Below are 24,616 nucleotides of genomic sequence, written 5' to 3' on the forward strand. Positions count from 1 at the left end.
CCTGAAGCCGAACGCAGAAGTTAGCGTTTGGCTTCAGGAGACAGCTCCTTGGCGCTTGTATCTCGAATTTGGGCTTGTAAGTAGAACAAAAATATCTCTCCCCTCCCAGCTCTTATCTCGAGTTGCTCTTAAGTAGAGCAGCTCTTATGTCGGGGTTCCACTGTACTGTATTATTCCCAACAGAAACTAGAACTAAAAACACTTTTTTGATAGTGACCTTGATTAACTATGTAATGTACCTTCATTAATCAGCAAATGGAAACATTAGATATTTTCAATATAGGGATGTTTTTAAAATATAAGTGAAACTATAATATATTTTTAAAAGAAACTGGTTTTGTGAATGTGGTCATAAGGCAACGAATTTCATATTGTTTCTTCTTGTATCTGTCAGTGTTACTATTTGTTTGTTTAGATTTATTTTTTGTTGTTCTTAACAAATATTTTGAGTAACGTTAAAATGTGTTCTGCTTCACATTAGTGTCTTAAATATCGTATTTTTCGGACTATAAGATGCATTCCTGCCCACCGCCCCCAAATGAGGGTGAAAATTTGGGTGTGTTTTATACAATGAATGTAGCCATATCAAGTTGCTTTAAAGGATTTCTGTTTCTGCCTTTCCAGGACATGGAGAGCCCTGCTGAAAAGAGGCTACGAATGATGAACAAGTCCTCCCTTTTGTCACAGCCAGAGGGGAAAGCTGATAGGCTGGCAAAAAAGGTTTCTTTTGACCCAAATTTATCACAGGATGATAAAGAAGGGACCAGAAGATCTACGTATTCACGTTCAAAAACATTGACACTTAAGGAAACAGCAGATATTGTTGTAAAATATTTGACTCCTTTCTACAAAAGTGGGAGATTTGCATCTAAGGTGGGTTGTGAACTATTTAATTTCCTCCTCCTCTGTTTGATTTATGTTTCCCTATCAGTTAAAGCCTCCATGGTGACAAAAGACCTAGCTATGAAATGAAATGTTGCTGCAGATGATATCTAAGGAAATGAATGGGAAATAAAATTTCCATAGTCATGTCATCTTAGTCTTTCATAGGGTAGGGGTGGGACATAAATGGACAGTAGTGGACAGAACTAAGCTTGTTATTATTATTATTATTATTATTATTATTATTATTATTATTATTATTATTATTATTATTATTATTTTCCTGCCACTGTATTTCAGTGCAATAAGCACAGTACATTCAAACAACTTGTGTGTTTTAACTTGCTTTATTTATGAGCAGACAGCACTGTCCTTCATTTGTAATTTTTCTGTCTTTGCCCATTACTTCCATCAATTTCTAACAAAATCCATTCAACGGGAATAATACAAAATAGCAGCAGTGTTTCAGGGCAGGTAAGTAGGGACGTGCGAATTGTGACATCACACAAAGTGTTCCACCCTAGAACAAAACATTTCTGATCTGACCTCAAAATCAACTCCACAAGCAGTTTAACAAATTGGAGCCTTCTTGTTGCGACTGTCAACTTGTAAAGCATTCGAGGCCTTGGCTCAAGGCTCATGAATTAATTAGGGCATCTGTCGGCATCCTGACGGCGACATCAAAGCACTCCCATTCCATGGTTGAACAGAGGCCAGAGCCTTTCACCAGATAATGCTTTGCACATCATCACTTAGAAGCCCACTGCCTGGAAGCTCTTTCTCGATTGTAGTTTTCATTCATTGAGGAACATGCATGTAAGTTAGCAGTTTATTCCTCTTCAAGACATTGATTTCTGTATGAGCATCTGTTACACTCAATTCAGCTGTTCTTCTGATCTCACTTATGGGTGATTGTGCATTTAAATTAGAATGGTAACATCATTAGTGCTACTTTGCTTTCTTATCAGGACAAAAATGTTGACTTCTAAACTCGCTACTCTACCACAAGGATAAAGAGTTGCAGTATGCCCAGTAAAGGCCTCTATGAGTTGAAGTTGGCCCAGATTACTTCAGCACATTGCATTGGATAGGGAACAACCTCTTTATTGCTTGCTTATTCATTTAAAATGGGCAAAATGCTGATATATCCAGTGATACCTCTCTTAGCACTACCAAACTCTTATCTAGCGCAAAGCAAAGCACCAACATCAAGCATCTATTTTATTTCCAGCAATGCTTCTGGGGTCTGGTACAATTCTTAGAAAGTAAAAATGGCAGGTGACTTAGCCCTGTGCTTTATAGATATGTCTACCTAACTCCTCAGGAAAAAAAGGCAAAAATAAATCAAGTGGTAGAAAACACTGTGAAAGTTTTGAGTGGTTGACAGGGAACAACTTCCCAATGCGTCTTCATTAAGCACAGTCATTGTGTAAAGATAGATTCTCAAAATTAAAAAAATCCAAATCCTTTCTAGATCCCTGGATCCAATACAGTGATACCTCGTCTTACAAATGCCTCGTCATACAAACTTTTCGAGATACAAACCCGGGGTTTAAGATTTTTTTGCCTCTTCTTACAAACTATTTTTACCTTACAAACCCACCGCTGCCACTGGGATGCCCCGCCTCCAGACTTCCGTTGCCAGCGAAGCACCCGTTTTTGCACTGCTGGGATTCCCCTGAGCCTCCCTTCCATGGGAAACACCACCTCCAAACTTCCACGTTTTTGCGATGCTGCAGGGGAATTCCAGCAGTGCAAAAATGGGCACTTCGCTGGCAACGGAAGTCCGGAGGTGGGGTTTCGAGGACTTCCGTGTTTTTGTGATGCTGCAATTTCACTGATGCTCCCTTCACTGGGAAACCCCACCTCCGGACTTCCGTTGCCAGCGAAGCACTCGTTTTTGCGATGCTGGGATTCCCCTGCAGCATCGTCCGGAGGAAGGGTTTCCCATGGAGGGGAGCCTCAGGGGAATCCCAGCAGCGCAAAAACGGGCGCTTCGGCTGGCAAAAGGTGTGAATTTGGGGCTTGCACGCATTAATCGCTTTTCCATTGGTTCCTATGGGAAACATTGTTTCGTCTTACAAACTTTTCACCTTAAGAACCTCGTCCCGGAACCAATTAAGTTTGTAAGACAAGGTATCACTGTACTATTATACCCTTATATTGATAATTATAATATAAGCACCCAATTCAGGCCTGGGCATTTTATGGCCCCTGGGCCACATTCAGCGTTTGGCTGTCCATGTCCAGCCCACATGAGATCAGTTGGAACTTAGAAATCAAATGTAAATAAGCAAAGCCAAGTCAGGTCCAGCTCTGTGCAATCACCATGCGCTAATTCAGTCAGTTGGCATCTGGGGGGGGGAGGGAAGAGGAGAGATATCACTTTTCTACTTGTGTATAACACTGGCCCTTAAATGAAGTAATATGAGGCGTTGAGGTGATGAAGTTTGAGTTTCGGCTCTTCACCTCAGTCTCAGTTTCTCATGTGGGCCCTTGAGAAAATTAATTGCCGAATTTGGATTTGATTTTAGTTTCACAGCCTCGACTGCCTTGTAATGTCTAATTGTTTGCACATTCACCTTCTATTTGAATCACAGATAATATGTTCCCTATTGTAAGATAAGCAGAGCACTTAATTATGAGTCTGCCCAGCTGGGCATCAATTACTTGGTCTTGCACAGAAGCACAAGAGTTAGATGTTAATGAGGCAATTGCCTTCCACTACACTTATTCTGCTTTCGTATCTCTTACTTGGCAGGATTTGTTCAAGGGATTTGCCCGACATCTCTCTCATTTGTTGGCGGCAGACAAAAGTAGTTTCCGCAAAACAGGTGAGTTGCCAAATAAAGGGCGGAGTGAAGGAATGTCTTGTGCTTTGTCCTCTTAGTTTGCAAAATTGTTTGACCTCCAATTTTCAGTTCTTTTTTTGATATGGGGAACAGGGTATATTTAAACTTGGTTAGCATTTATGATATGATGAAAATGTTTGAAAAACTGTTGTTGATAAAGTATAGATATTGGAGATATATATGACTTTCAGTAATTGGAAATACAGTGGTACCTCATGATACAAACTTAATTGGTTCCAGGAGGAGGTTCGTAAGGTGAACAGTTCGTAAGACGAAACAATGTTTCCCATAGGAATCAATGTAAAAGCAAATAATGCGTGCAAATCCTTCAGGAAAATCCCAAACTTTAGAAAAAAGGCAAACAGGGCAGGGAGGAGCAGCTAAAGGGGGCGGGTGGAAGAAGCAAGGCTAGGCTAAAGGATGAGTGGGAAGGAAGAAAGGCAAGGGGGGCACCCCTCCCTTTTCTTTCTTCAAAAGACACCCTTTGCTGTTCTCTCCAAAGTCTTTCCCCCTCCAAGCCACCCCTCCCTTTTCTTTCTTTAAAAGACACCCTTTGCTGTTCTCTCCAAAGTCTTTCCCCCTGCAAGCCGCCCTTCCCTTTTCTTTCTTCAAAAGACACCCTTTGCTGTTCTCTCCAAAGTCTTTCCCCCTCCAAGCCACCCCTCCCTTTTCTTTCTTCAAAAGACACCCTTTCAGTGCCTCTTCAAGCACGCTGTTCTACTTTTAATGCAAAGTGTTTCCCTCTCCAAGCCGCCCCTCCCTTTTCTTTCTTCAAAAAAGGGGGGGGAAAGAAACCCCTTCATCCCAGCAGCAGCGTCTTGGGTTCGTAAGGTGAAAATAGTTCGGAAGAAGAGGCAAAAAAATCTTAAACACCGGGTTCGTATCTTGAAAAGTTTGTTAGAAGACGTGTTCGTAAGATGAGATACCACTGTAGTTTTCTGTACATTTTTCTTGCTTACCATTATCTCACTCCTTTTCATTCATTCATTTGTTCTTTCATTCATTCATTCATTAGCCCCTCTCATCTTCCGCCCTCAAAACAATACTATAGGGCAGGGATGGCGAACCTATGGCACAGATGCCACAGTGGCACATGGAGCCATATCTGCTGGCATGCGAGCTGTTACCCTAGCTCAGCTCCAATGTGCATGTGTGTGCCGGCCAGCTGCTTTTTGACTCGCACAGAGGCTCTGGGAGGGTGTCTTTGGCTTCCATAGAGCTTCTGGGAGGTTGGGGGAGGGCGTTTTTACCCTCCCCTGGCTCCAGGATAGCCTTTGGAGCCTGGGGAGAGCAAAACACGAGCCTACTGGGCCCACCAGAAGTTGAGAAACAGGCCATTTCTGGCCTCCAGAGGGCCTCTGGCAGGGTGGGGGAAGCTGTTTTCACCCTCCCCAGGTACTGAAATATGGGTGTGGCACTCATGCATGCACGATGGCGCACGTGCATGCTATTTTGGCACCCGAGGAAAAAAAGGTTCGCCATCACTGCTATAAGGCATTGCACACCAGGACAACTAGCTACAAGGACATCCCCTCCCCCCGCCATCACTCTGCTAAACAACCCTACAACCTACAACCCTACACTCTCCTACAGCCCTGTCAAACTATTTACTAAGGTCATATTACTATTCTTCTCATTTTCCTATTACTTATGACTATAACTTGGTTGCTTATATCTTTGTGATTTATATTGTTTTATTTAATGTCCTAGTATGATTTATATTGTTTGCTTATTTAGTATTCTATGACTATCAGTAAGTGCTGTATCTTATGATTTACGATGAACGTATTTTTATGGTGACTATGATCATGCTTATTTATTGCTACACTGAGAGCTTATGCACCAAAGACAAATTCCTTGTTTGTCCAATCCCACGTGGCCAATAAAGAATTCTATTCTTAATGTTATTCTCACCACATTCCATGTCCTACCGTGTTCCGTTGACCCTCTTTTGCAAATACCCTTTGAGCCAATGGGCACAATTTGCACTTGGTAATTAATGAGAGATGTGATAAACAAACCGTGACTGGGAATGTCATTACCTCAGGTGTCACTCTTTCTGTTTGCAGTGAAAGAAGAAGCGCAGAGGCTGATCAAGGCATTTTTCAAAAAATGGGACAAGTGTGAAAGCGAAACAGACTGGCAGGAGCTGACCACTTTGGAAACATGACTCACGAAAGGCCCTGCTTCACTTTGCTGGTTGTGACAGAGGGCTGTCCCTCCCAAATTTCGCTGTAGCTATGCTTTATAACAGTGCAATGGGGAAGCGGAGGGAGAGGCAGTTGAGGAGATAGAGGCCCTGGAGTTAAGGATTTTATCTGCACAATAGATGTTCTCTGTCTGGGGGGGAAAAAGTCATGTCACTGTCAGGTTTTGAGGACAGCCCACTTTCTTCCTACCGTAGTATGAATGAACTCAATATTATTATTTGGCTAGGCATATGATTGTGACTGGAGAATCTCCAGTCATTTAATACAGATTTTACTGGCAGCTATCTTAAATAGAAGAAGTGCATTTGCCTCAGTCAGGATTTTTTTTTCTGTGAGAGTAAGGTGTTAAAGAGTACTTTGGGAAGTCCAGTTAATTTATAATTGAAAGGAAACCAGAAAGGCTTATTTTGGCCAAAGCTCTTTAGGTTTTTGTTCTTTTATGGTGTTGACATGTTTCTTTTATTCCAAAGTATTGCACCATTTTTTTTTTTAAATTAAAGCTCATAAGCTATAACAAAATGAGTTATACTGAGTTGACTGGGCAGTGTACTGACAGACTTTTCCCTGAGTTGGTAATATAATAACAAATTAAATGCAGCAAATTAAGGGCATAGCAACCAGTACTAATTAAACATATGTAGCGCTTTGGTTTTTAAAGCGTATTTTGAAAAGCGTCTTCCAATATGGGCAACAGGAACTAAGCTTTCTTACATTATTTTTGTTCCCACTTGCTCTCCTTTGAAATTCTAAATGCGCAGTTAAGGAATTCTGTCCTCCTTCAGTATTTGCTACGTGTACTTCAAGGACACACTGCCAGCTTCCCTGACAGGTGTTGCTCTACAGCAGAGGTCTTCAAACTTGGCAATTTTAAGACTTGTGGACTTCAACTCCCAGAATTCTCCAGCCAGTATAGCTGGCTAGAGAATTCTGGGAGTTGAGGTCCACAAGTCTTAAAATTGCCAGGTTTGGGGACCCCTGCTCTACAGTGTCCTTCATCTCCCACCCGTAGGGTCTTTGTTGGCTGGGAACCATGGAAGTTATGCCTTTACGCTAAGTTTGGGAAGAGAGTTCTGAAATGTTATTTTAAAGGAAAGAATTAATATCGTGTCTTGCTTCTGGTCCTAGTTGGCACGTCTTTCTTTATCCAAGAGGGACTATTACACACTTATTACAGTTAGAAATGTCTAGTTAGGAGCAGATTTTTCTTTTCATAAAACCTCAGGAATAAAGGCTCCCTTCCCAAAGATTCTGTCCTTCGATATTAATTGAATGGAAATGCCTGATATATTTCGGGAAAATTGCCATTGCAGCATCAGTTCACATTGCTCTAAAATTATGTAGTTGTAATATGTTACATTGCATTTTTTTTTTTTGCATATAAAGTCTAGACCCTTACAGGAGATCATTATTCACAAACTTTTTCAATGGGTTCTTGCAAGATTATTTGTATGGTGAGGAGCTGTAACGTTTTGGAGGACCCTTGAATTTGCCACACTATAAACATGGGTTTATTGTATTAAAAATGCGTTTAGGTAAATAATGTAAAATTAGCACTTTAAAATATGAAAAATGTGAGAAATTTATCAATTACTGTAGTGATCCGATTCCTCCCTTGAAGATGAGTTGCTTCAAATAGCAAGATTTTTTTTTTACAGCCTCCTCGCATTCCTATCACAAGTAGAGAAATAAATGTGTATTTGAAAGGGATGAGTTAATTCTTTTCATATTTCACATACTTAAAAGCCATAGTACTGAACTGTGCCTCCAATGTGGACCTAACTAGTAATTCATTACAGCAAAGTGACCCTAGAGAGCTTATAAGGAAAATGCTGTTTTATTGACATTTAAGAGAAACTGAATATATTTGGGGATTCTTCGTTAAAATTGTAGTTTTTATCATTACGGTTTTTTGACCTGTGCCTTAGATTTGTCCATAGAGAAGCCACTGATCTTTCTGATGTTGAGGCTGATAAAGGCAGAATTGTGGAGGAGATCTTCAAATTAGCTTCTGCTGGAGAAATAGGCTTTGTAACTTTAAAGGTACATGGCAAGCTGCTAATAAAATTAATGTTAAAGATGTTACTCTAGTGGTTTTTGTTTATTCACAATAAAACTTTATGTATCAGGTTAAAGTTAATCATTGACTATTTAGCAGAGTCTGTGAACTAAGAATTTCCAAATAGGAACCATTCTGCATTTCATGGAAAGCACACACAATTGTTTGTATTCGACAGCTGAGCTAATTTATTTCTGACTGCAGTGTGTCTTAAATGACACACATTTTCCAATGTGAGTGGGAAGGATAATTAGATCATTTGTTTATATCAATTTTTTTACAAAGAAAAAAAGGAAACAAAGGAATGGAAAGAAAAAAGGATCAGAAAGAAAAAAAGTACAAGAAATGAAAAAGAAATACAAAATCAGTCTATCATGAATCTTTTCTCATTCATTGTCCTCAATAAAAAGAATTCTAGTTTCTTTGTAGTGTTAGTCTTTAAATCCTTTACATCGGGTATGAATTTGTATCCAAAATTTCTTAGCTTTTTCACAAGTCCACCATGATAAAATGTTCCCTCATATGGTTTACATTTCCAGTAACTGGTTTGAAATGCTTTTATACATTTTTTAAATGTGTCTAGTGTCATATACCAGCAGTACTTCATTTTATATTTTTTCCCTCTTAAATTATGCAATGTAATAAATTACCCAGGTCTCTCTCAAGTGTTCATCTTGGTTATATCCAAAACTAATAGCCCATTATGTCATGCAGTCTTTAATATGTTCTTCTGTTTCAAATCTTAACAAACATGTTTATATGTTTTTGTTATGTTTTCACCATTCTATTTCAGATTCTTTTTTTACTTCAGATAGTCTTTTTATCAGAATCTCCCTGAATCCCATTGGGATTGGGCTGCATAGATAAATACATACATACATACATACATACATACATACATACATACATACATACATACATACATACACACACACACACACACACACACACACACACACACACACACTAACACTAACTACCAGGAACTAAAAATATGGATTCAGGGCCACTAACTCTGCATTGTTTTTCATCCCCTCCTGTAGAACAGCTGGATGGAAGATCTGAGTGGCTTGTGCTAGTCTATGTTTTGAAGTTGGTGGCATTAATTAATTTTAAACTGCTTTTGAAGAATCAAGGAGTAAAAATTGTAATGATGTGAAGATGCCCTTGTTTATCCAAGGATTAATAATAGTTATGCGGTTTAAGAAATGCAGATTCCTTTCTTTGCAAAAACTTTCTGATTAAATGAAGCTAGGAAACAGCAACAAAAAGGTATCAAAAGTTCAAAGCCAGATTAAGACCCTAAGAAGAGATAGGGGAACATAGACCTTTTGTTTTAAATCTCTTCTCATTCAGTCGCATGCTCCTGGTTTCTTCTGGAATGAAGGAGAGAAAAAACATATATCCTTGTTTTTTATAAAGTATGTGCAATTTTATATCTCTTTATCCCACATTTTCTAAACTAAAAATCAAAATATTTTGACAAAGAGTCCATTCTTGTCTTTGAAACTTATATGTTTACCGCAGGAGTGGTAATGGTAATATGTGGAGATTTTTTAAATCATCCAAAGGCAGAATTATATTTGCATATGTGTATGTGTGTGAAACACAGAGCACCCTAATCGTTTGGGGTTATTTTGAACAACTATTACATTTCAAAAGAAAAGACAATACAAGATAACAAAAAATGGGAAAAGGGATTCAAAAGGGGGAAAGTTAAAAGTGGGAGAAGGAATAGATCTCTCTCTCTCTCTCTCTCTCTCTCTCTCTCTCTCTCTCTCTCTCTCATCATCTTCATGCTGGTGCTTTTGGCGTTGTGCACGCACACAAACACACACACTTAAAAAGACTTCCAATTTTCCTCAGTATACATACAAATACTGTATATGACTAGATAATCTCTTAACATAAATTAAACAAGTTAAACATAGCCAATATCGCAGTTTAATAACATGTACAATCTACAATCAATCCAATCATCCAATCACTAATTCAAAAATACCTATTCATCGTTATCAAATAAGAGTTTAAATACAATTTCTAGTTTAAAAATAAACCAAAACAAAATGTTACAATAAACAAAATATTCAATTTTAGCTTCTCTCCTCTATTCTTTTTTCCAAATCCACTTTTTCATTAGAAATTTTACCTTGTTTCATCTCTGTGCATTCTGTTATTTAATATAATCCTTTAAAAATCCCTATATTTCCTCCGTTCTATTGATCATAACAAAAGTTCCTAATCTCAATTACACATCCATCTTTATATTCTTATATAAATCACAACTTTCACTTCATTAAATTCACATACTTACCAACAATCAAAATTAATATTATACCCAGTTATAGAAGTTTAATCTTAACTATCAATTAAAAAATACTATAAAATAGCTACCATTAATATGTAAATCTCTACTAATACCTATTTTCTCATCTAAACAAAAGGTTGACCCATCCTTCCATCCTTCCAAGGTAAGTAAAATGACCCAGATTGGTGGGGACAATATGCTAAACCACTTAGAGAGGTCTGTAAAAGTACTGTGAAAGAGTATATGCCTAAGAGGTCTGTAAAAGTACTGTGAAAGAGTATATGCCTAAGTGCTATTACTATTGTTATTGCTAAACTCTAACTAATATATGTAAGCACACCCTTCTTTTTCTTTTACATTCTCTTTTTCTTTTATTTATGCTTTATGTACGCGGAGAACATATGCACCAAGACAAATTCCTTGTGTGTCCAATCACAGTTGGCCAATAAAATTCTATTCTATTCTATTTTTAGTAACTTAACATTTCTTCAAACAAAAATAATTTACTCAGCATAATCAATAAAACATTGTAGGCCATCTTGTTATAAATCTGTAATCAAACTTCATTATAACATGATCAAAAAAATTATAATCTACATGTAACATATTTTCCTTTTCCAACATAGGCCTCCTATTTCCTCCAATCCCTTAACCATGATCTCCAAACTGTTTTGACCATGCATTTCCTTCTGTTTCTGTTAAATTTGTATCTTTATATATTTTTAGTATGAAAGTCAATAACCTTTGGACAAAATATAGTTCCCATTTGATCTATGAAATACAGTCTGTTTGGTATACAGTGTTCCCTCGATTTTCACGGGTTCGAACTTCGCGGAAAGTCTATACCACGGTTTTTCAAAAATATTAATTAAAAAATACTTTGCGGGTTTTTTCCCTATACCACGGGTTTTCCTGCCCGATGACGTCACATGTCATCGCCAAACTTTCATCTGACTTTAATAAATATTTTTTTAATAAACTTTAATAAATAAATATGGTGAGTAATGATCTAAATGGTTGCTAAGGGAATGGGAAATTGTACTTTAGGGGTTTAAAGTGTTAAGGGAAGGCTTGTGATCCTGTTCATAGCCAAAAATACTGTATTTACTTCCGCATCTCTACTTCACGGAAATTCAACTTTCGCGTGCAGTCTCGGAACGCATCCCCCGCGAAAATTGAGGGAACACTGTACATCAAATAAAATAAAATATTCCCTCCCCTCTTTTTCGCAAATTCCATGTAGAGGTTTCTTTCAAAATAGGTATAGTTAAATTTTCGGCTTTTAGTCTTAAATGAAAGTGATCATAAGAAACTTGTTCCTGTATTTTTCTTTCTGTAGATAACAATTTACATTCTGTAGATGACAATAACAAACTGTAGATAAAGTGTCCTTCCTTAATTTTAATGTCCATTTTATATTTTATTTGTTCATGTTCCACAAAAACCATTTAATCTATTATCCAAGTTATCTCAAACACAGCTTCTAGGAACTAGTATATCTAAGAATTTGGTGTAGTTTCTACCCTACCTTCCATATTAAATAGCACACTGTAGTGTACAACACAATAATGGCAAATTATGATTTCTTAGAGAAGGCAGATCAATCCTTCATAGTTTCTAGGGCTGCCCCATGGGCCAGATCTAAGCATTCTAGGGCCAGATCTGGTAGCCCCCGGCCTTGAGTTTGACACCCATGGGCTAGGTGATCCACCCAAAGATATTCCAAAGTGCTATATTTGCATGGCTTGAAGTCGAGAAGCTGCTTTTGCTGTCTGCAAATTTAAGGGATGGAAGTGATACAGAACGATGATGGAAGAATAGTGAACGGTGGTTCAGAAGAATGATGTTTCCACAGCTCACACTGACTTGGGAGAAAGCACTTGGCAAGTAGACACATCAAAAGAGTACAGGCATTTTTCAAGTCCTGGGAAAAGATATTGCAGCCAACTTCTCTTGGTTGTCACTAAGCCTTGGAATCTGATTCCCCACCGATGATTGTAATTAAATGATATAATGTTTTAGCCTGTCAAAAGAGAAAGCAGTGTGAAATGTTTTTCCCCCTTTTCGGATGCCCAGTTTCTCCTCCTAAGCAAACTCCAAATAACTCCTAACAAACCTTCCATATAACTCTCTTTGTGCCTGTACAAACACAGCATCTAACTTTTAGGATAACATCATGTTCTTCATAAAGAAATAATTTGAGTGCTTTAAAGCCATAATCAGATTGGACAGAATTTTATCTACTTTAAAAAAAACGAAAGTATCGTTTTATTAGAGAAAATAAAATATAAAAGAGCAAAACAAATGAAACAAAGAGAAACATACAATCAAACCTAGCAACTACACACAAAAACCATACAAAAAAGGAGAGCAAGTGGTCAATTAAATTTATCGTGATCCTATATATTTATCTAGTCTCCTAAGTCCATCATCTGCTTTTTGCTTGGTTTAGACTACAAATCACTGAGCTAAGCAAGCAAGCAAGCAAGCAGACAAACATTGTGTATTAGTACACACAATATTCTCCCTTTTTCTTAAAGCTATAATAACTTCATTTTCCCCAAACACATGCCCTGAAAGTTGATGTTGCAAACCAGGGTGTCAATTCTGAAGCCCTCTTGTAGTGTCTTCGGGGCTGCCACAGCAAGGCTGGTTGGAGCTGTGGGAATGGGGGTGGGGGGGACAGATAGCTGTGGACATTTAGCCAAAATAAAATTCTTTCTCCTGGGAACCCAGGACATTCTCACCAGGTCAGGAGAGGTTTGGATAAAACCCACTGGAGTTAGGACTATGTCCTGGTTGGACTGTGTGATGGACGTGTGGACTGGAGAAACAACTTTGATTTTAATTTGGGTGGGGAAAACCTTGAAGCCTTCAGAGTTGGGTTTTTACCAGATATGCCAATCTGACATGTTTAATAAATTTGGACTTTGAGGAGCACCTTGGCCTTGGAGTTTTGATTGCGTTAGGTGTGTTACTTGGAATCCTGACACAGGATTAGTTTGTTTTTTACAGTGCAAAGCCACAGCTGCTGCCTGTATTGATCTATGCTCCGCTATCTTCAGCTATAGCTTTGGCTATCTTTGTTTGTTTTTTTTAAAAGACAATAGTGCAATACTTAAAATATTTCCATAAAGAAATGGATGTTACCTGTTTTAATTCAAACCAGATAGTCTCGGGATTTTCTACTGAGCCATAGTTGATTTCTATACTTGGAAGATCAGCAGCACTGACTGGGCATAAGGATTTCATCCGTAGTACCTGGTTCAATGGAATGATGAGCTGATTGCTCTGTACATAAGGAAAGACAAGTATGATGGACATTGCAGAATCAGTCATCTTTTTCATACTTTAATATTCCATTTTGCTTTCAGTTGGCTCCCATTAGGGGGCAATGTTGTCAGTGAAGGCTACCATTACATGTTAATAAGAAATGTTGTGAATGATTTTTAAAAGTAAATCCCAGGCATGTTAGTTCCCAGTTCTGTATGTGTGTGGATTAAAATACACCCGTAAATTTCCACTGGAAGGGCTGAAAATGACCAACAGCATTCAAATACCGTGAACACAGAGTGAATATATGAGAGATACTCATAATGTGCAAGGCAAGATAGTTCAAGCCATGATTTGTCATAATTATGATGATGATGGGGTACAGCTCATGAAACCCCAAATCCTCCATCTCAGAAAATTAGAATATTGCATGTGATCAATAAAAAAGGATTGTACATAGAACAATATCAGATTTCTGCAAAGTATAAGCATGCATATGTACTCATTTGGGCCCCTTTTGCAGCAATTACTGCCTCAATGCAACGTGGCATGAAAGCTATCAGCCTGTGGCACTGGTAAGGTGTTATGGAAGACCAGGATGCTTAATAGTGGCCTTCAGCTCTTCTGCATTTTTTGGTCTCATGTCTCTCATCTTTCTCTTGGCAATGCCCCATAGATTCTCTATGGGGTTCAGGTCCGGCGAGTTTGCTGTACAATCAAGGACAGTAATCTCACGATCATTGAAGCAGGTTTGGGTGCTTTGGGCAGTGTGGGCAGGTGACAAATCCTGCTGGAAAATTTAAGATGGCTGCATTGACCCTAGACTTAATGAAGCACAGTGGACCAACACCAGTAGATGACATGGCTCCTGAAATCAACACAGACTGGAAATTTTTGCATCTCATTTGGAAACCAAGGACCAAGTATGGAGGAAGAATAGAGAGGCACACACTGCAAGATGCTTGAAGTCCAGTGTGAAGTTTCCACAGTCTGTATTGATTTCTGTAGAGTGGTATGCAAAAGTGAAACTACCAAATAACAGTTCATCAAGACCATGAACTCCATCGCCAGAATTAACACCAGCTACAACAAAGTTAGATCCAGACCAGACCTTTCTCTACTTCCGCTCTCGTGAACTACGGGCCGAACTTAAGAGACATCTTGATCTTGGTGAAACTAACCTATATATAGATTACCGCACTGAACGCATCAAAACCAAGACCCATAACCCTCCCTTCATCTTCCAACCCACCATCCCTCCTCAATATCGCCAAAAAGGCTTCTAGAGTTGTCAACCTGATCCTATGTAGCTTCTGCTCTGGCAATCTCACACTACTCACCAGAGCCTGCAAAACTTTCACCAGACCCATCCTTGAATACAACTCATCTGTCTGGAACCCATACCACATCTCAGACATCAACACCCTCGAAAATGTCCAAAGATACTTCACCAGAAGAGCCCTTCACTCCTCCACTCGAAACAGAATACCCTACGAAACTAGACTTACAATCCTGGGTCTAGAAAGCTTAGAACTACGACACCTAAAACATGATCTAAGTATTGCCCACAAGATCATATGCTGCAATGCCCTGCCTGTCAACAACTACTTCAGCTTCAACTGTAACAATACAAGAGCATGCAACAGATTCAAACTTAATATTAATCGTTCCAAACTTGACTGTGAAAAATATGACTTTAGCCATCGAGTTGTCGAAGCATGTAACTCATTACCGGATTCCTTAGTGTCAACCCCTAACCCCCAACATTTTTCCCTTAGACTATCCACAATTGGCCTCTCCAGGTTCCTACGAGGTCAGTAAGGGGCGTGCATAAGTGCACTAGTGTGCCTTCCATCCCCTGTCCAATTGTCTCTCCTTTATCTCATATATCTTTTCTTCCTTTTATATATCTTCTCTTTTCTTCATTGACACATTTTATTCTTATATCTTTTTTTCTATTCTTTCCTTGATATATATTATATGTATACAGTGGTACCTCGAGATATGAGTTTAATTCGTTCCGGACCTGGGCTCTTAAGTCGAGCAGCTCTTATCTCGAACGACTTTTCCCCATAGGAATTAATGTAAATAATTTTAATTGGTTCCAGCCCTCAAAAAACTCACAAAGTTAGTCTAAATTATGCAGAAAGACATGTTTTTAATGAAGAAATGTACATGTACATATAAATGAATAATGAAGTTTCTTTCACTTAACTTGTAAACTTTCTTAAACTTTTAAATTTACATATGTTCAACTTCTCTGCCACCCAATCCTGTAGGACAGAGGTCCCCAACCCTTTTTGCACCAGGGACCGGCTTTAAGCGATCAAGAGAGGAATGGGTGAATGAATGGACGGAGGGTGGGAAGGAAGGAAGGAAAGAGGGAAGGGACAGGAACAGAGGAAGGAAGCAAGGAAACTTATGAAAGGGGAGAGTAAGAGAGGAATGAGTGAAGGGAGGGAGGGAGGGAAGAAGGTGGGAAGGAGAAAGAAAAGAAGAAATAGAGGAAGGGAAGGTAAAAGAGAGAAAGAAAAAGAGCAAGAAAGAAAGAAAGAAAGGGGGAAGGGACAGGAACAGAGGAAGGAAGCAAGGAAACTTATGAAAGGGGAGAGTAAGAGAGGAATGAGTGAAGGGAGGGAGGGAGGGAAGAAGGTGGGAAGGAGAAAGAAAAGAAGAAATAGAGGAAGGGAAGGTAAAAGAGAGAAAGAAAAAGAGCAAGAAAGAAAGCTGCAAGCACCCCCCCGAGCCCCCCAGGCCGGCTGCAACCTTTTAAAACACGCGCGCTGCTTCGCAGCTGTCTCCTGAAGCCGAACGCGGAAGTTAGCGTTTGGCTTCAGGAGACAGCTCCTTGGCGCTTGTATCTCGAATTTGGGCTTGTAAGTAGAACAAAAATATCTCTCCCCTCCCAGCTCTTATCTCGAGTTGCTCTTAAGTAGAGCAGCTCTTATGTCGGGGTTCCATTGTATGTTTATTCTCTTCAATGTGTATTGTGTATTGGACAAAATAAATAAAGAAATAAATAAATAAAATGTCATCTGCTGGTATTCGTCCACTGCGCTTCATTAAGTCTAGGGTCAATGCAGGCGTCTCCCAGGAGATTTTGGAGCGCTCCATGCTTCCTTGGATGAGATGTGAAACATGTTCAAAGAAAAAACAAGGAAGTCCAGTTGCCTCCTGAAAAAGCACCTTTGGGACAACCATGATCTGGATGACTGAAACTCTCCATTGACATCCATTGTGATATTTCTCTTATAACCTGTTGTGATTCAGCCTGAGGCTCCTCAGGGACCGGCTGGAGCTCTGCCGGATCCATGCCCAGAGGAGGAGGACAGTGACCAGGAGGGGGAGGACCAGGCAGACGGGGGAGAGGAACGTCAGGAAGAGGAGGAGGGAGAGCAGCCTGAGACCCCCGGGGGGGGCCTCTCCCCAGCTAGTAGCCTGGATTCATTGGATGAAGACGCACAGGCTATAATAGACATGAGGCAGAGATGTGCAGCTCAAAGAAGGGGCCAATTAGAAAGGTATTTCCATCCCTGAATTGGCAACAGCTGGGTTTGGGTGTGGTTCTCCTCAGCAGGGTTGAAAAGGCAGGCCCACCCCTACAGTCTTGTGGAGAGTTATCAACTGGGAGTCCTTTGACCTTGCTTCGATTCTTGGCGTCTCTGATCTTGGCTTGTGGCCTAGAAGGCTGAAAGACTTGGGGGGGGGGGGGGTTATTATCTTGTGTTGTTTTTGCCAGCAAGAATCCTGTTTTATTGCCTGGCCTTCGTGAAACCTCTGTGAAGCTTCATCGTGTTCCTGTTTGTAAGAACAGTTTTTGTTACCTGTGTTTGCTTTCCAGAATATAAACTGCCTTTGCTTTTTACCAGTGTGTCTGGATACTCTTTTTGGTTGGTGTTGGCGTCTGGGGGGAACCAAACAGAACATAACCCTACCTGCATTTCTCTGTTCATTGCAACAATCTCCTTCTGGTTCACTCCTACAATGCAAGGTGAAGTGATATCTGGGGCCCTGATCTTCTTCACAGGGAAAACATTATAGCCAAAGAGCGGCAGCTGAGTCACGTGTTCTGCAAGAAGAGAAAGAAGATAGGAGTGCAATATGTCAGACGCACAGGCAAAAGCTGTGCATGCTTTCCAGAGCAAGTTGCCATCTCTGCTAAAGTAAGACTATGGCTCAAAACCAAGCTATTGAAGCTGTGGCACTCTTAAAGCTGCCCAAATCTCCAGACCTGGGGGAGTTTGCTTCCTCCCATGCTGCGTGGGTGCGTCTCATGGGTGTCCTGCAGTGCTGAAAAATCCCCCCCCCCAATAGCCGAAAACAAGATGGTGACCACATACCCAGTGCTGGAAACTCAGCTTCTGGGTATGCTCAGAAGAAAAATTAAATAAATTCAAAAAGAAGATAGTGGCTCCCACGGACCAGCACCGACCGAACTGGTCAGTGATGTCATTGTGATATCACCAGTGGCAGTGAAGGGCTACCAAAATTTTTGCTACTACACTGTGGGCATGGCTTATGCAGGGCGCCCTGCATTTTCTTTCAACATCTTTCAGTGCAAATTGGGTGTTCTGGGGTGGAGTTCCATTTTCACTACTCCACGAAGTTCCCCCGCCCCATCCGGGCAGCGGCCCACCCTTGACCAATGGGTTGCTACTAGTTCAGGCGAACCGCTCCAAACCAGGAGGAACCCACTCCTGCTCTAGATCCAAATTCTTTACATACCCAACAATGTTTACAGTTGCGATTGGACAGCTAGTGCTGTACAATTCCCTGCCTGCAAATCATCCCAACTGGGTGTTCTGATTTCTGGTAGAACTTTAGCAATTACAAATAAATCTTACTAAATGCAGTATTTCATGAACAAAGAAACTCCATTTTATTCTCTTCCCTTCTGTATTCAAATACATTTCATACTAGCACATTGCTCTCAGCCCCTTATCTTTCTTAACTGCATTCCTCGCATTCCTTCCAGCCTTCTCCAGATTTATGTCCTCACAGCATGATTCTAAAACAGCAGAACTGACTGTTAATCAACACAGAATGCTTTTGCATACTTGGAAGCCGAACGGAAACCTTTCATCTTTTTTCTCTGCAACGTTGAAACTCCACCCTTCTTCTCCACTGACCCCCTGATGTACCAAATACATCACTACAGTATTTAACCCATTCTTCCCCTTAATATCTTCTTCCAAACACCTGTTCCTTATGTTTTTGGACCCTTCTGAATTTAGGATTGACCCAGCGAACGTCTGATTCTTCCTCGCTAGATCCTGAACTCATAGCCCCATCCTGTGGCTGGCCTCCCACCTGTTCTACTACCTGTAACCCCGGGCCCACCACTAATTCACAAACACTATCTGTATCAGAGTCCTCAATTTCTTCATCATCCTCCAACTGACCAGGAGTATGTACAACACTGGGTAATAAAAGCAGAGTTGGGAAAGGCTCCATTTACAGAAGAGCAACAGCAGGGACCGCATCTGTTTTTCATGATGCTAAGGAGATTTGCATTTCGTTCTGAGGGATCATTTCTGTACTTTTGTTAGCTCCACTAGGTGTACCAAATCAAGAAGTCAACTCTACCAAAGGGCCAAAATGACTTTTATCGAGATTGCAACAGAACCTTGTATGCCTGTGATGTACCACTTCTCTTCTTATAGTCCAATGATTTAGGAAGATTATTATTATTATTATTATTATTATTATTATTATTATTATTGTTGTTGTTGTTGTTAATGTTATTGTTATTGTTGTTGTTATTATTATTGTTGTTGTTGTTGTTGTTGTTATTATTATTATTAATATTTATTAGATTTATATGCCACCCCTCTCCGAGGACTCAGGGCAGCATATAATGTCTGTGAACTCCTTCTAAATATTATCTACGGAGAGGGGCGGCATATAAATCCAATAAATCTAATCTAAACTTAAAACATTTTTTACCCTCTTATTGCCATGGCAATAGAGCTTGCATATCTCTGCCAAAGCATTTTTCCTTACTCTCTTACTGATCCATATACCATATTTTTTGGAGTACAAGATGCATCTTTTTACTCCAAAAAGAAGGCGAAAACTTGGGTGCATCTGGGTGTTTGGGTGGAGCCCTGCACTGCTCTGGAACCAGTTACCTCCTGAGCTCCCACCCTATTGCCCTTCCAGAAAGCAGTAAAGACTTGGCTTTTCTGACAGGCCTGGAGCCACTGATATTATGGTGATAACAAGTGAGATCTGACCATGAACGGTATGCAGGGGTCTAGCTGTGTGAATTGTAAACTGTAACTGTTTTTAGAGGTTTTTGTATTATTACTGATGTTTTATATTTCTGCTGTGAGTCACCTATGGTTAACACCTGCTGTATGTATGTTGTATGTCTTCTATATAAATATATATGCATATAGATGTATATATAAGTGAATACACAACTTATTTATGTGTTTGCATGTCTGATTATTTGTTGTCTTCCTTTTTATATAAATATTTTTTTTAAGTAATAAGATGATATAGCAATAAAGCCTTGCCAAAATCTTGCCTATTGAGGATAATTATAAAATTAATGTAGATATAAAATGTACATACAACTTTGGGGGGAAAGTGGGTATAAAAAAACATCCCATGCTACCACATTGAAAACATTTCAGGTAGCAGCATAAAACCAGAACTAAGGCTAAGATGTGGATCAAATGCAGCTGTTGAACTCACCAATAAAACGGATTTGTGCCTGCAGTGGCTGAAGTGGTTCTGTTGTCTCCAGTTGATAAACCATGGCAATTTCAACAATCTCTAGGCTGATGTGGGTGTTAGAAACAGGGATGTAATTCTTCAGTTCCTCTCTATTTAGACAAATAGAAAACATGGACTTGACTATAAACTGAAATTAGAGAATATTCAGTGAAAAACCCTCCATGTCTGGAGAATAATTACACAGGACGTCTTGCCATTATTGTTAGGAAAAAGCTCACCGCAAACTGAATGAATACTAAGTGTGCAATTTGCAACTTTATGAATAAATTCTATGCTTATGAGGGGTTGTTATTATTATTATTATTATTATTTATTTATTTATTAGATTTGTATGCCGCCCCTCTCCGAAGACTCGGGGTGGCTCACAACAGTAGTAAAAGAACATAATAGTAAAACAAATCTAATATTAAAAGATATATATATATAAAACCCCAATAGTTTAAAAAAACATACTGCATTGAACTGGATGGAGAATCAGGATCCTATGCAGAGTCAGGGAAGTTTAACTGGCTGCTGTTTAGAGTCACTCTGAGGAAGATGGGCCAATTTTAAATTATAGATACATATGTATCAGGGGTGAAGTGCTATCAGTTCGGCCCAGTTCGGGTGTACTGGTAATGGCAGCTGCCGGAAGTTTGGAGAACTGGTAGTGGCAGCAGCGCGAGGCTCCGCCCACCCACCCAGATGTTGCCATTTCCTCTTTTTTTTTAACCCTCTGCACATGCACAAAATCTTCTATAAATACCCTGCTCAAAAAAATAAAGGGAACACTCAAAGAACACATCCTAGATCTGAATGAATGAAATATTCTCATTGAATATTTTGTTCTGTACAAAGTTGAATGCGCACAACAGCACGTGAAATTGATTGTCAATCAGTGTTGCTTTCTAAAGTGGACAGTTTGATTTCACAGAAGTTTGATTTACTTGGAGTTATATTGTATTGTTTAAGTGTTCCCTTTATTTTTTTCAGCAATATAGTAACTAATAGGCAAGGTAGTAGATTTCACTGCTAACACATATTTTTGTCTGAGGTTCTTGTTTTTGCGGTACATTGTTCATTTTATGTATGCTTTTTTGAAAATGGTTTAATAGAAAGCTATCTAGGTTTTGGAGTGAAAAAAAATTATGCAATAGAATTTGGGATGTTGCGGGGTCTGTTGAGTATGCTAAAAGAGGTAACATCCTCTGTAAGGAATTGCTTTAATGGGAAAAACAGAGTGGGTCACGGCAGTGACTCATTTCCTTCATACTATAGGTATTTGGAGTCTAAGCACACAATTTTTTTCTTTTGGGCCACTTCTTAGATTGTATAAATAAATAAATAACTTAGTCTACAACCAATTCTGAATTGATATGCTCACCTCCATTTGAACACTGCAGAAAGACTCACCTTGTAGGGACCAACGGAGCTCCTTTGGCCCAGTGCTGAAGCAAAGCCAACCAGCCCAGCTGCTGCCCAAGTTTAGTGGTGTGATGCAACAACAGTGTTCCTGTCATATAATTCTGCAAGACCTAGAAATAAATAAGCCAGAAGAGAGTTTGCTTTGCACTTATCCATAATAGATTTTAAAGCGGGCATCATTGAAAGAACATTTGCAATTGTACAGATATTGCAACATCTAACATTAACCTGTGACAACAAAAAATAAATAACTCAATACAGTAAATTCAGCAAAGTGGGAATATGAATTTATTGTGTACTGTTAGATAATGCATGAGTCACCTTCCATAAGAATTATATAACCATCCTTTGCATCATCATTATCATCATCATCATCATATGACATCTTCTCCAGGATTTAAAGGCATATATGGAAATCTGTCTTAATTTTACCCCCACAAGAACCCACTGAACTACTATGGGCAGAAAGTCACACTCAATGCCACTGTGTTTTTAATGGCTAAATCCAGGCCTTAACATAATCTCATATGAGCTCTTTACAATCTTACAGGCAGTGAAGGGCTGCAAAAATATTTATTACCATTCTGTGCACATGGCTTATTTTGTGGGTATGGCTTCCTGGCTATGTGACCAGGTGGAAATGGCTTGAGGATCATGTGATGGGGATGGCTTAAAGGTCATGTGACTGGCTTAAACATGGCCAACTTGACGTCACTCCTGTTAAGGGTTCGGGTTAGGGTGCCTGACCTCTCCTCAAAGAGATACAATTTCCCTATCTATTTACTATTACTGAATATCCAAAATATACTATTTAATTGTATGTATATATGCCACATGTGTACATACATATTACACACAGGCACACAGAAATATACATTATTTTCTATATAAAATGCATAGCTCATTTACACATTCAACCTCATTTACTGTGCTAGGAAAAACATACCCAAAGCCCAGAAGGGAAAAAAAGACAAAAATTCAATTTTTTTCTACCAGTTCTGCGTACCTTACTGTACCCGTAGGAGCCGCTTACAGGTATCAGTGCAAAACTTTCCCTTTCATACCTGGTTATAATGGATGTTGATGTAGACCTCATTATCAAAGTGCAACGGAATTTTCCAAGTGATCCTGGAGAAATGTAGTCCTATTGAACTTTCTTCTAACAAATAGTCCTGGATATATTCCTCCTGGTGCAAAGGCCTTATCATCTTGCCTACATAGGATAAAGAAGGATGGTCATGCCATCCCCATCCAAAGTACTCAAAGGCAAATATTTTAAGGTCAGCCTATTTCCCCCAATATAAGGCAACCTTATCCCCTTTACTTTAACTTTACTATATGGTAATTTTACAGTCTTCAAGCTGATAGCAAAATGTAGCAAATATGTATACAATTCCATCTCATCCAGCTTGTCCATCAATTTTCACTGGACAATATTATCACTTATCATGCTTCACCAAGATGGTAACATTTTCTTCCGGGATGTCAAACTGATGGCCCGTGGGCTGGATATGTTCTGAGCAAACCACGCCCACCCCAGCTCCACCCTGGGAAAAATGTTGCCATATGTCATTAGATGACGACATTTTGCCACAAGTTTGATACCCATGGTCTACCTCTTTCTAGCTTCATCTCATAAAACTTTTAGTTAAACTTACTTTCAAATTTAGTTATTCCATACAGAAGCCCCCGAATGGTCATGACAGAAGGAGAAATATATATTTGGCATGATTTGAAATCAAAACATGACATCGACACCTACACCTACACTTAAAAGGAACAGATGCAATTTAAATGTTATTTTTAAAAGAGCTGCCAGCTATTTTATATATGCCTTAGCAAGCAATAAGATTTTAATATTAGAAATGCTAATATAGCGATGACTACATTCAAAGACACCATTCTTAGAATCAGCAAACAAAAGGCATTAATAGCTTTTCCATATTCCCTACCTCAATGAATTTTCTATAGAGAGAAAGAGAACAATATGTGCGGTAAATATGTGAAAACAATAAAAGAAAGGTAATGGTATTAGGACCCTCCATCAAATCAAGCAAATTGAATAAATTTGAATAAATTTGAATATATAAGGTCAAGACCCTTTATCACATGCATTTCATAATGTACCCCTGAAATCAATATCAGGGCTATCATTATAAATACATTCTTCACATGTAAGCCTAGAGAAATTACAATTATGTGGAGGGAAAAATACCTTCTTTGAGTTCTATGGATTTATGTCTCAGGACATAGTAAAACTCATCTGGTCCTTAGCAGTGCTTAAAAGTAGGTAACTACAACCTCAGATGAACAACACATGACACATTACAACATGTCATCATTTATTTTACAAAAAGAAAGCCAAAATAGGAAAGTCATGTCATATTGTTGTTGTTCCTCTAAGATTGCATTTACCTACTTTTAAGAACGGCTAAGAACTGTATATTTTTACTACTGGTCTGTCCTGATACATAAAGCCATTGAACTCAAATAAAGTTTGAGGTTTTTTTTCACATGGTTGTATATGACCCCAAAAAACTAGGATCCTGGCAGTAGAAGTCAGTGGGAAGGAGAAAGCTGTACCAGAGTGAATCTCCGTATTTAGTAGCTTTCACTGTATTGAAGTTGACTACTAGCCTGAGTAAACTTGCCTTTGTCTTTGTTGGCTAGGATGGCAAATTCTTGGATCTCCTCCAACGCAGTAACTCCTATGTGCTCACAGATTTCCTTTAACACATCTGCTGTTACCTACCATCAGAAAAAAAATAGTGTATTTAAGTGTGTGTAAATTGCTTTGTCTAGACCAATGTTGTCTACCAAGTGCAGTCTGGAAAGAATGAGGTCTTCAAAGGCAAAGACAGTCTTGAACTCAGCGTCTGTCATTTTA

At 39.1% G+C, this 24,616-nt stretch overlaps 2 protein-coding genes across 3 annotated transcripts in view; one reads left to right on the forward strand and one right to left on the reverse strand.

The window, feature by feature from the left end:
- Nucleotides 1-8,026, forward strand: part of RECQL5 (RecQ like helicase 5) — an 85,194-nt gene extending 77,168 nt beyond the window's left edge. The window contains exons 18-20 of one of the 2 annotated variants that reach the window (XM_070739914.1): nucleotides 625-873; nucleotides 3,644-3,716; nucleotides 5,804-8,026. In XM_070739914.1, coding sequence (XP_070596015.1) covers nucleotides 625-873; nucleotides 3,644-3,716; nucleotides 5,804-5,904 — 423 coding nt within the window. In that variant the 3' untranslated portion in view covers nucleotides 5,905-8,026. Of the gene's footprint in view, nucleotides 1-624; nucleotides 874-1,337; nucleotides 1,450-3,643; nucleotides 3,717-5,803 lie in introns of those variants that run through there. The other variant, XM_070739915.1, reaches the window with a different exon arrangement.
- A 4,012-nt stretch (nucleotides 8,027-12,038) lies between these two features.
- The window catches only part of MYO15B (myosin XVB), a 79,184-nt gene continuing 66,606 nt past the window's right edge, over nucleotides 12,039-24,616 (reverse strand). Inside the window, exons 36-42 of the mRNA XM_070736763.1 lie at nucleotides 24,381-24,477; nucleotides 22,794-22,942; nucleotides 21,718-21,839; nucleotides 20,284-20,414; nucleotides 17,517-17,650; nucleotides 13,459-13,599; nucleotides 12,039-12,080 (exon numbers count right to left, since the gene is read on the reverse strand). Coding sequence (XP_070592864.1) covers nucleotides 12,039-12,080; nucleotides 13,459-13,599; nucleotides 17,517-17,650; nucleotides 20,284-20,414; nucleotides 21,718-21,839; nucleotides 22,794-22,942; nucleotides 24,381-24,477 — 816 coding nt within the window. The remainder of the gene's footprint in view (nucleotides 12,081-13,458; nucleotides 13,600-17,516; nucleotides 17,651-20,283; nucleotides 20,415-21,717; nucleotides 21,840-22,793; nucleotides 22,943-24,380; nucleotides 24,478-24,616) is intronic.

This window comes from Erythrolamprus reginae, chromosome 2 (genome assembly GCF_031021105.1).
Source record: "Erythrolamprus reginae isolate rEryReg1 chromosome 2, rEryReg1.hap1, whole genome shotgun sequence".
Classification (NCBI taxonomy): Eukaryota; Metazoa; Chordata; class Lepidosauria; order Squamata; family Dipsadidae; genus Erythrolamprus; species Erythrolamprus reginae.